The sequence below is a fragment of the Eumetopias jubatus genome, unplaced genomic scaffold, assembly GCF_037043125.1.
Source record: "Eumetopias jubatus isolate StellerSeaLion01/CBP00866 unplaced genomic scaffold, mEumJub1_p1.0 scaffold_10, whole genome shotgun sequence".
NCBI classification, from domain to species: domain Eukaryota; kingdom Metazoa; phylum Chordata; class Mammalia; order Carnivora; family Otariidae; genus Eumetopias; species Eumetopias jubatus.
The window spans coordinates 99,723,988-99,734,983 of record NW_028274816.1 but is presented as its reverse complement, the minus strand read 5'-3'; the positions used below and the strand labels follow the sequence as shown (position 1 = coordinate 99,734,983).

The following is a 10,996-nucleotide window of genomic DNA, read 5'->3' as shown; positions in this document are numbered from 1 at the left end:
CCTTTGCACCTGCCCCTTTCTGGGGTGCAGGACCCCTCTTGGAAGCTGCTGAACCTGCGTCCTGTACCCCAAAGTCTGCATGTGTGCCCATGCACACACACATAGCTACTTGAGCAAGGCTTCAGGGGGTGTGGAGCCAGATGGGACAAGGCCCCCCGCCCCCTGTGTGTCAGTGGCATCCATTTTCAGGTGGGCCCCTGTCCTGGAAAGGCCCAGGAGCCCACTCCTGCAAAGTCATCTCTGCTCACTCAGTCCTGCTCCCAGTTCTGTTCCCTGGAAGCCAGGCCTCAGGGACAGGAGAGGGTAGGGCAGTCTTTGTTTGGGGCTCCTGGTGCGCCCTCACCTCTCCACGTCAGGCCACTGCTTGGGGTGTGTTGACCTCTCCTCCTCAGCCCGCAGTGTTTGGCCAGGGACTTCGCTATGGCCACTGGATGGGGCATCTTTCCTAACTGGTCTGAATGGATAGGCCAAAAGTAGGACTGGAAGCGCCCACTGGGGGGGGGGTGGGAAAAGTGACCTCACTCAAGGGGTGGAAACATTCTTCGTCCAAAATCAATGGCAGCTGTGAGAAAACCCCAAGAAGGCAAAGGGAGGCAGCTGTTAGGATCTGAGGTTCTGTAAGCAGGCAGGCGAGAGTGGGGACAGCCATGGCCTAACACATTTGTCATCACCCCACACTTTATTGCTTACAAAGAGTACCACCCGAACTCTGCAGTACAAGGCTGCAGCTCTTCACGTGCTGGGGGCCGGGGGGGGGGTCTCTCCCTGGGGAGCAGAATGGCTCGATGTGGATAGCTGGACAGAGGCCACCTTGGCAAGACACCGGGATGAGCTTCTCCCGAGGAGGACTCTCAGGGGGACACCCCTCACCTCCAGGAGAGGAGGCTAGCAGGCCCCCACACAAGGATTCACAGTTGATTAATGCTACATGGGCCCTGATCAGCCCCCCCATTGAAGAAGAAGGGGCAATGGGGTATGGTTGGGGGGGGCTCATCTTAAAGAAATGCGGAGGTTTGAGGGGTCATGCGCGTGGAGACAGGTCAAGACTTGAATGCCTTCACACCCCATCTCCTGGCCTGCTTATGCGCATGCAGAGCCACTGACCTGCCCTCCTGGAGGGCAGCCATGAAAGTGCTTTGAGGTCATCAGAGTGCAAAGTGCGGTTGGCAGTGCCCCCTGAGGCGAGGGGCTGGGCAGGGCCCGTGTGAGTGTGAGGCCTGGGCTGTGTCTCAGGAAGCTGGTGCGCCTGATGTCTAAAGCCGTGGCCGGGGGAGACAGGAGCGCCGGCACCCGCTGCTTTTTTGCACACGGATCACAGCCCATCCGCAAACTGCTTGGGTTGGGCCAGCTCCCGCCACCCTTCCCTTCCACAGACGAGAGGGCTGATGGCCAGTGAGTCATGGGCCGTTCTGGGTCTGCAGCCGCGGCTCGGGGCCTGCTGCTCTGGGGAAGACTGGTGGCCAGCAGCAAAGGGACACGTGCTTGGGGACTGAGAACCATTTCACTTAGACACCTGTGGTCCTTGGCGGAAGCTGAGTCCAGCTCCGGACCCGTTTTGCTATGCCCTGACGGTGTGCCCTGGTCTCCCAGGGAGACTTCCCAGCGTCAGGCGTGGCTCCCTCCCTGACTCTGTCAGGAAAGTTCCTAGATTGAAAAGGGGCTTCAGTGGCCACGCAAGGGGGTCAGAGGGCGCCCCGCACCCGAGGGTGGGTACAGCTGCTGCCCTGCTCCTGTACTGGACCTGGGTGTGGGTCCTCAGACACTCGACACCCTTCCACCTGCTCAGAGGCCGAGGGACTCGCCCACCCCTCCCTGACCCAGGCCAGAAGCTACGCTCCCGCCGGCCAGCAAGGGGCCACTGATGCAAACAGGTCAGGCCAGCTCACGGGGACCAGGGCAGAGAAGACCCTTTTCGTTCGTTCCCCATGGACGGGAAGAGGCCTCCTGCCTTCCTCCTCCTCCTCCTCCTCATGTGGGCACAGGGTGCTCTCCCGGCGGGGTCAGGCGGGACATGGGACGTCCTGGGAGGCATTCTGCCTGCCCCTAGTCGCATCGCTGAGCCAGGGGGTGGCAGACCCCTGGGAGCAGGCTGAGCCTGGGTGCCAGGGGCGGCACCGAGCACCAAGAAGGCAGGCCACCTCTGGCAGAGTGGAGTCAGTGGTGGAAGGCTGGCTCAGGGCCTGTTCTCCAGCTGGCCATGCTTGACCCTCCAGCTCCAGGCAAAGCTGCCGTCAGGGGCCAGGGTGCACTGCAGGTCGATGCCCGAGTCCGGCACCTCCATGTCATAGCGCACGGGCTGCCCATCCTTGGTCACCAAGCTGAAGGCTGCGGCCGGGATCTGGGGGCAGAGCAAACCAGCAGGCCTGAGACTGTGGCACGGGGCTCAGAGGCTGCCGAGAAGTGCCAAGCTGAGGTCTCCCCCCAGCCAAGCAGGCAGTCCTGAAGGCCTACTCTTGCCTTGAGTCCTGCAGGACTCGGAGAGTCTCACCTGGCCCAACGGTCGGTCCTGAGGAAGGAAAAGCCTTCCTCCTGGAGGGCTGGGCCAGGTACACTGGTTTCCGGGACTCTGCCTCTAAGTAAGTGCATACCTGCCCCCTTACCTGGCTGCTGATGCCAGTTGCGATGTCCCCCACCTTGACTCGGTGAAACTCCCGGATGTGCAGGTGTTCGCCATTGAGAGACTGTATCTGGATTTTCACACCTAGAAGGCAGGTGGGAACTGTCAGTGGAGTGGCCGCTGGGTCCCTAAGGAGCCCCATGCAGAGGGACGCGGGACAGCCGTGAGGATTCTGACATGACGCTTAGGCTGGAGTGGCCCTAATGGCAAACACCTGCTGGCTCTTCCTGGTAATTTTCGGTCAACCCCTAGAATTCAGCTTACACGACGCAAAGAGCTAAGGTTGGCTCTTTTGGGGAACTAGTATTCCAGTTTGCACACAAAGCAGAATGGAAGTGGAAACGGAGACTCTTAAATTAGCTTGTGGACAACTCAGGCTGTCATGTTCTCTGAGTTGGAGCAGCCCGTCGGCCAGGCCATGGGCGCTTGAGGCCACGTGTCACACTGGTGCTGGGAAGAGCCAGGGAACAGTAAGCCGATGAAACCCTTGATCAAAATTACAATGCAACCTATACAGCCATGCTTGAAAACATCGCATCTTAGGACTTGAAATCCCAGAGGAGGATCCCAGCAAACTTGCTGCTGAGTTCTTATCTTGTTCCTCCTTTTCCCTGCCGGAGACATTATTTCTTGACTCCAGGCCAGGAGAGACTGCTCTGTGCCCCAAGTGAGCGGCCTCCTGGAACTCCATCAGAAGCCCATGAGGGGCAATGGTCCTTCATTGCCCCACCAGGGAAGGCTCTTGGGCAATCAGGGCCTCTGCTCTAAACCGACTTAATGGCCAGGTAGCTCCAGTCTGGGCACCAGGTGCCTCCCCCCGACCCCAGGCCCCCACCAGGGGAAGGGGGACCTAAACTGCCTCAGGCTCCCTAATCCCAGGCGGATCAAGTTCTGTGGGGACCGCTGAGCAGGCAAGTGCTGGGCTGTACCATTGAAATAGCTCGGTGTGTCGGTGGGCCGCCCCCGGGCCAGCACCATGTTCCAGCTGGAGCTGTGAGCCTCTGCCTGGCTGCCCCACGAATGCACGCCGGAACTCAGGGTGTCCCGTGAGCTCTGAGAGGCCTTTGACGGGTTCTGAAACGAGAGTGGGTGCGACTCAGGCCCCTGGGCTCAGGGGACCATCTCTGGCCTTGGCTGGATTTGGGGCACAGGGCCCTCCCCTGGGGTGAGGCACTGCTCCCGTCCTGGGCTGGAGTGTGGCTCTCCTGGGCACTTTTGGGGCTAAGCAGGGAGCTGAGGTGAGGAGTATTTCTAGGGGGATCCAAGCCCACATCTTCTTCCCACTATCCCTAGTAGCCAAACCCTTCCCCAATTCCCAGGTGTGCTGACGACAGATGGCCTCCTCCTGAGAAGCTACCGCCCCCTGCCCTGGTGGGGAGCCCTTCCGAAAGGAAGGGGTGACTCCCATCAGCCCGCCTTTACCACCACTTGCACTCAGCCCGCTCACCAGCTTACCTTCTCACTGTCGTCCGACAGAGAGAGGCTGTCGATGCTGAGGCATGAGAGAATCTGCTCCTGCTCCTCCAGCGAGAAGGGCTGGGACAGGCTGTTCAGAAACAGTTCTGCAGAGAAGAGGCAGAGGACGGCCGTGGAAGAGTGGGAGCGGCCGGGCCGCGTGCCCAGGGCCCCAGGAGCCCCGGCTGGGGCTGTCCGTACCTATTTCCAGCTGCTGCAGCTCCTGCTCAGGGACGGTTGCCTTCCGCTCGGCCGAGCCGGGATTCTTGGCAGGGGCCGCGTCCAGAGAGGACAGAGGCAATGGCTCCCATGGCCCACACTCCTCCTTGCCCCAGTTCAGGCTCGGAGACTTGTTCCGCTCTGGGGGCTCGGGGGGTAGTGGAGGTTGGAGCTGAGGGGCCCCGCCTGTTGTGTCCACAGCTGGCTGGGGCCCTGGGGCCCCAGGAGAGAGCTCCCTCGGCTGGACAGGCAGGGTCCGGTGAGAGTGGCCCTGGCTGGCCGGTGCCTGGGCTGGGTGTGGCGGCGGCTGTCTTGGCTCTTTGTACGCTCCCCTCCAGGGGCTCCGCAGACCGCCCACTACAAAACAGAGCACGCTCGGTGAGGGGGAGCAGGCCCCAGGCTCTGGGCCAGGCCACGTGGTCCTTCCTGAGCAGAGGGCTGGGAGCAAGCAGTGAGGGAGGACTCTTGTCCCACTAAGGGACCCAATTTAGGAGGGCGCCAGGTGGTCTTGGAGGAGGCCTCTTCCAGAAGATGGCCCTCTACAATGGGAACACGACGGTCTATCTGTTTATTCCATCTTCCTTCTAGGTAACAATCGCAAATTTAAAAATGACAGAAATGGCTCCAGTGAAGGATTCTGTCACTAGTAAAGAGAAGATTTAAAAACAGCCCTGAGGTCACAGCAACTTCGAGTTCCCAAGTAAACTGGCCTCCTTGACCTTCCCCTCCCGCCCCGCCATCTCTCTTACCCCCGCCCCATCCCGCCGCCCCCCCCCCCCGCCCCCGGCCCACTCAGTGCTTCCCGAGGGCGCCATTGCTCTGGAGTGTGGGGTCAGTTCATCTGTGTTTGTGGGGGGGGCATGCAAGGTCTCTCTCCTGTTTTATTTATTCCCCTCTGACTCCCATAACCACTGCCTTTCCCCTGCCCACCTCCCGGTGATGTTCTAGTGTTTGATGTGGCACTTGGGGTTCATTCATATTTTTGCAAAGTGTGTGCTGTTTTGTTTTTTTTTCTTAAAGATTTTATTTATTTATTTGACAGAGAGAGCCACAGTGAGAGAGGGAACACAAGCAGAGGGAGTGGGAGAGGGAGAAGCAGGCTTCCCGCTGAGCAGGGAGCCCGATGGGGGCTCAATCCCAGGACCCTGGGATCATGACCTGAGCCGAAGGCAGACGCTTAACGACTGAGCCACCCAGGCGCCCCTGTGCTGTTTTTATTTATCAGTATTCAATTTACAAATAAGGCATCGTTTTCTAGGCCTTGCTCTGTCCATTTACCCGGCACTATGGTTTGAAAATCCGGCTGGGCTGCTTTGTGAACACTGACTTGCTTTCACTGCCGTCTGGTGCTCCATGGGACACAGCCAGCGCCACCCCTGCCTTTGGCCCCTCCACTCTTCCGGGAAGAGACGCGCCACTGTACCCTACGCCCCTCCCACAGGTGTGCAGATGTCTGCGGGTGCTGCGAGGTGCCCTCCGGCAGAGCTAAGGGCCACTGCCCCACATCCTTCCACCACTTAGTGTTACTAACTTTCTACTTTTTCTCACTTAGTGGCCGGTAAGTGCTACCTGGCTTTATGTCACATTCGCTGATTACTAATGAGCTTGAGCCCCCCTTTATTTACTTATTTATTTATTTTCGATTTTATTTATTTATTTGACAGAGAGACACAGTGAGATAGGAAACACAAGCAGGGGTAGGGTCAGAGGGAGAAGCAGGCTTCCCGCCGAGCAGGGAGCCGGATGTGGGGCTCGATCCCAGGACCCTGGGACCATGACCTGAGCCGAAGGCAGGCGCTTAATGACTGAGCCACCCCGGCGCCCCTTGAGCCCCCCTTTAATGTTGTAGTCCCTGTCCCCCATCGACTGAGCTTCGAGGCACAGTACAAAGCATCTCTCACACCACCGGTCTTCTAACAAGCCCACGGCGGGTTTCATCGCCATGCTCTAGATGGGGACACCAAGGCTCTGAGAGGTCGAGTACCTTGCCCTTGACCACTGCACCACGCTGTCGCCTCTCCAGCCCCTGCGGCCCGTGGGGGGCTCTTACCGTGCTGCAGAGCCAGGCTGACCTTTCCCCCCAGCTCCACCGCAGACGCACGGCGGCCGGGCTCTTTCCTCAGCCCCTCCTGGATGGCCTGGGCGGTGAGCGGGGCACAGGAGGGTGGGATCTCCCTCACAGGTGGAGGCTCGCTGGCGATCTGTGGGTCAGAAGGTGACACGTGTGGCCTGTCCCCCCTCATTCCCCAGCACCAACTTTCTGTTCTTGCTCTTCTCCCCACTTTCCCCTGCCCTGCGATGCTGGGGTCGGCCACAAAGACCGGAGAGGGATGGGACTTTTCCAAGGAAAGGGAAGAAAGGGGCCAGGCAGACACTGGGCAAGGTGGCAAGGTGCACCCAGGACCTCCAGGCTCAACCTGTCAGGAGGCAGGCGGAGGTGGCCCAGGGCACGAGTGGAAGAGAGCCCTGACCTGCCGTGAGCTCAGGGAGATCCCTCCCTTAGGATCTCCCCTGGGGCCTGTAGATTTGGTGGCGAGTATTTTAGTCATGATCCCACATTTATGATGAGGCCTCTTCCCGTTCCATCTGCCACCGAAGAGCAGCCAAAACGGGGGTCACTTCAAGCCTGCAGCCTGGGCCCCGAGGCCCTGCTGGCTCCCCTCCGAGCCATCCCAGGCGCTGTCACTGACCTTGAGGCAGAGTGGCCCCCTGAAGTACTGGGTCCAAGGGTGGCAGCCGTTGAGCATGTGGAGCATCATGCAACAGCTGCTCCAGATGTCCACCTTGGCATCACAGGGCTTGCCCATCACCACCTCTGGGGCCATGTGGGTCTCTGTGCCGGGGATGTAGTCCCCTGAGAAGGTGGCGTGAGACCGAAAAGCCAACTGTGAACTCTGACGGGCAAGAGCCTTGGCAATAACCCCCACCCCCAGCCCCCAGTCGATTCCTGAAATACCTGGAATTTGTCTCTGTTAAAGTACCTCGAATAGAGAGGAAGCTTCCAGATCAAACTTGCTGGGGACGAGCTAAATCAGGGGCTCTGCTGGGAACTAGTATAAAGAATGTATCACCCAAAATAGGGGCTCGGCCCTTTGGACCCAATCCTTAGAATACTTTTTAAAAATGGGGAGGGGCCTGAACATTGAAAAGTAGGTTGTAGGAGACTAATTAATGGTTTGATGTTTCTGAAATTTTGGTGAGTGAAGAAAAAAAAAAAACCCACAAACTTCAATGCATAGAAGACTAGAAGGATCAATACCAGATGTGAAGATCCCCACCCCCTCTGCCCTGGTGACTTGTGTTTTTTTATTTCTGCTCAGTTCTACTTTCTCCAAAAGATTTTAGAAATTATTCTTGTAATAAGAAAAAAACCCAGTAGTTATTTTAAAGTGACGGGCAGGTGTCCGTCTTCAGTTTACATCTTCAGAATTACCAACACAGTCTTTAGTAACAGAATCACTTCTAAAAGACTGTTTTTCTTTTGGTCAAGAAGAAATAATTTAATGCTTAATGCTATAAATGAAAAAAGCAGGGCACAAAATTGGGTTATATCCGCCTTAACTGCGTACAGGGTTAAAAAAAAAACACAAAGAAAAGACGATGTGGAAGGAATTACTTAAAACGTTCATGATTGTCTCTCTGGGCAAGAGGAGCGGGGAGGGTCCTTTTCCCTTCTAAACCACGTAACTCTGTAGTTGCCAAATATTTTACAATGGATGTGGATTATTTTAATAATCAAAAAACTGTTAAGTTAAAAACAAACATTTCTCCAGCTACAGAGCCTAGGCCCCTCGGTCAGCCCTCCCGTTGTGCTTCCAGAAACTGCTCAGAGGCCCGGGAGGGCTGAGGCCACAGGCTGGGAGCACAGTTATCCAGAAAAGGCCGCACAAGAGGGTTGGAGCCGTGGGAGCTCCGCGGCAGAAGACCTGGGACAAGGCAGCCAGCCTTTCTGTTCCCTCTTCTGTGTAGCAGGAATCTCAGAAACGTGAGCATCCGATCCTTGCTCCTATGTTTAAGCATAAGAGAAGCTTTCTAGAGTCGTTGAGGGGCTGAAATATAATGGTGGACAAAAAGTGCTCACGTCTCGGACTGCTGTTATGGAAAGCCCGGGAGAAGACATGGGGCTAATGCTGAGTCAAGGCTGGGGATGATCATTCTGGGGAGGGCGGTGGGGGGGCGGGGCTTACCCGTGACCAGTGACTTGCCCAGGCCATCGGGTTGAAGGCACACAGCATGGCCGAAGTCACAGAGGGCTGCACGGCTCCCATCGCTGGACAGGAGCACATTGTCAGCTGCCGGGCCACCCCAGAGAAGAAGAGGAACAGGTGAGTCACTTCAGGCCGCAGCCCCGTCTGGGCCTCCAGTGAGGCAGTTTCTGGCTGACCCTACGTGGGTTTCATTAGTCATGAGGAAGGCGAGAGCCTTATCGGTTCAGGCTAGAGGCAGGCAGCAGGCCGATCTTGGAGGTACAGTAGGGACAGAGTTTCCTCCTGGGACGCTGCCACTCAGCTCTGCTGTCCCCACCCTCCCCCAGTGGTCGTCGGTGTGTAGACGCTGTGTGGGCAGCACTGCCCACTGGCAACTATGGTGTCAAGCTGAGGGCTTGGGAAACACACCCCCCCCCCTTCCCACTGGCACAGCCTAGTCAGCCTGACTCAGGCCCTGCCACGGGGGATGGCCAGGCAGGCCCAGAAGGATCTGGGAGGAAAGCAGGCAGGATGAGGTAAGGAAGGAGCCCACTGGGGACCAGGGCTGTTGGGGCGTGAGCCTCACCTTTGATATCTCCGTGCAGAATCCTTCGGGTGTGGAGGTATTCCAGTCCTTCCAGAGCCTGGCCTAGGTAGTAAAGGGCCCGGTCCTCTGGCAGACAGCCCTTCTGCTTTATGAGCTGGCCTAGCGAGCCACCTAGGAGACCAATGGCCAGTCTTTACATGGGGCATTTCCAGGCCTGCAGGCAGGCCAAGGGCAAAGGCCTTCAGACAGTAGGTGGTTGGAAAGTAGGCCTTTCCTGCCAGTGTCACAGGGTCAAGAGGTTAAAATGGAATAACTGGGGACCAAGGTCAAGCTGGGAAAGACTCGGGCAAACCCCAAGTCTTGGCTCTGATCCGTGAAGGGGAAAGAGTGGCACCTGGCTCCTTACCTTCCAGCAGTTCCATGAAGATGTTGACCCAAGGACCCTCCTTCACAGCTCCATACAAAGGGACGATCCTGGGTGAGGTCAGTCCCGCACATGCCATCAACTCTTCTGCCCGAAACACTTCGATGCGCACCTGGCAGGGCCCACGTGAGTCAGGGTGAGGGCCCAGGCTGCTTCCCTGGCATCCTGGCAGGACCCTCGATGCTCCCTGCATGGAGACTGCTGATGCTCCCCATGTCCATTCTGAGGCCAGGCAGGGCCGTGATGGGCCTACTGGACCCTCAGAGACTAAACTGTGTACCCTGGGGGGGGTAGGTCACGTTCAACTTATCGTACTTGCTTAAAGTTCTGTACTGCCGATGTGTGTGGAAACACTTAGAATCACACAGAAACTACTACCCTTATCCAGGCCCCTGGCATGCTGCCCACCCTCAAATCTGCCAAACACAGAACTTTTTCTCCCCCCCCCCCGGGCCCAAATGGCTGGGCCACTTCTAGGACGTGGGACCTTTTGTTTATCAACATCCACATCTATTCCCCGGAGGCTGGGTTTCCATCTTATCTGCAGCCAGGGCCGATGCAGCCAAGATCCTGGCTCTGTCAGCACCCTTCTCAGCACTTTTCTCAACTCGGAATTATTTGTCTTTTCCCCTGAGGATGAAAATGTCCATGTAGACGGAGCAATGCTTGTTTATTCTGTTTGCGGCTGTTTCCCCAGGATCTGGGCCTAAGAGAGGCTTCTCAGGGGGAGTGGCTTAGCCAAGGCCCCTTCCCGAAGGGACCACACACTCCCTTGTGTGGGGACCAGCATAGCACGGTGGGAAGAAATAGGCCAGGGATACAAACATCCTAGACCAAGACTCTGGCTTGGCCATTTCCAAAGGTAGAGGACTTTCCCTAAGCTCTGTTTCCATATGCAAATAAACGGTGGTGACGGGACTTGGAGGGATGATAATCAGCACCAGGCCTGGCAACTTGTGGGTGCTTGGGAAATGTTAGGTGCCCACTTCCTCCAGCTCAAGCAAGAGCTGCTTATTAAACACTTAGAATTCCTAACAGAGACATGTCGTCCTTTCTGGCCGCAGCTGGTTCTCGTGTTAGCCTTGAGAGGTACCACCAGGGGGCGCCAGTGGCAACCAAACCAGCCTGGACGACATCAGTCAGGACCTGGCAGAGCTTTGCTCGGAGACACGCTGACTTGGCAGGAGCTCTGCCGATGTGGGGCTGTTGGGCTTTTGGACTTTTGCCTATCAGTGGAAAATGTCTTCTGGTTACAGAATATCTGGTTTGGTTAATCAACTCGCATAAGCTTTGACTCTGTCAGTGTTTCCAGCTCTGAACCTGGGCTGGAAGGAATTCGCCGACAGGACTTGGACTAGCCAATTTCTCTCTCTCTCTGGCTCCTGGGCTGAGCTGCAGCCGAAGCACTCTGGGATGCCCCAGAGCACTCAGCGGGGCGCTGCAGGTGTTGGCGTTGGAGGGAAGCAGTGATCTGTGGAACATCACGCAAACTACTAGCTCCAGAGAGTTCAGTTTCAGCATTAGCTCGTGCTCCAGTCTTTCCACAG

The 10,996-nt window shown here is 57.2% G+C and overlaps 1 protein-coding gene across 2 annotated transcripts in view; it reads right to left on the bottom strand.

Annotated features, from left to right (window-relative positions):
• Positions 1–660: 660 nt before the first annotated feature.
• Positions 661–10,996, bottom strand: part of MAP3K14 (mitogen-activated protein kinase kinase kinase 14) — a 42,441-nt gene continuing 32,105 nt past the window's right edge. For both annotated transcript variants that reach the window (XM_028092841.2, XM_028092842.2), the window contains exons 7-16: positions 9,432–9,561; positions 9,065–9,196; positions 8,479–8,583; positions 6,982–7,145; positions 6,342–6,492; positions 4,274–4,648; positions 4,073–4,179; positions 3,547–3,691; positions 2,601–2,701; positions 661–2,338 (exon numbers count right to left, since the gene is read on the bottom strand). In XM_028092841.2, the coding sequence (XP_027948642.1) occupies positions 2,174–2,338; positions 2,601–2,701; positions 3,547–3,691; positions 4,073–4,179; positions 4,274–4,648; positions 6,342–6,492; positions 6,982–7,145; positions 8,479–8,583; positions 9,065–9,196; positions 9,432–9,561 (1,575 nt within the window). In that variant the 3' untranslated portion in view covers positions 661–2,173. The remainder of the gene's footprint in view (positions 2,339–2,600; positions 2,702–3,546; positions 3,692–4,072; positions 4,180–4,273; positions 4,649–6,341; positions 6,493–6,981; positions 7,146–8,478; positions 8,584–9,064; positions 9,197–9,431; positions 9,562–10,996) is intronic.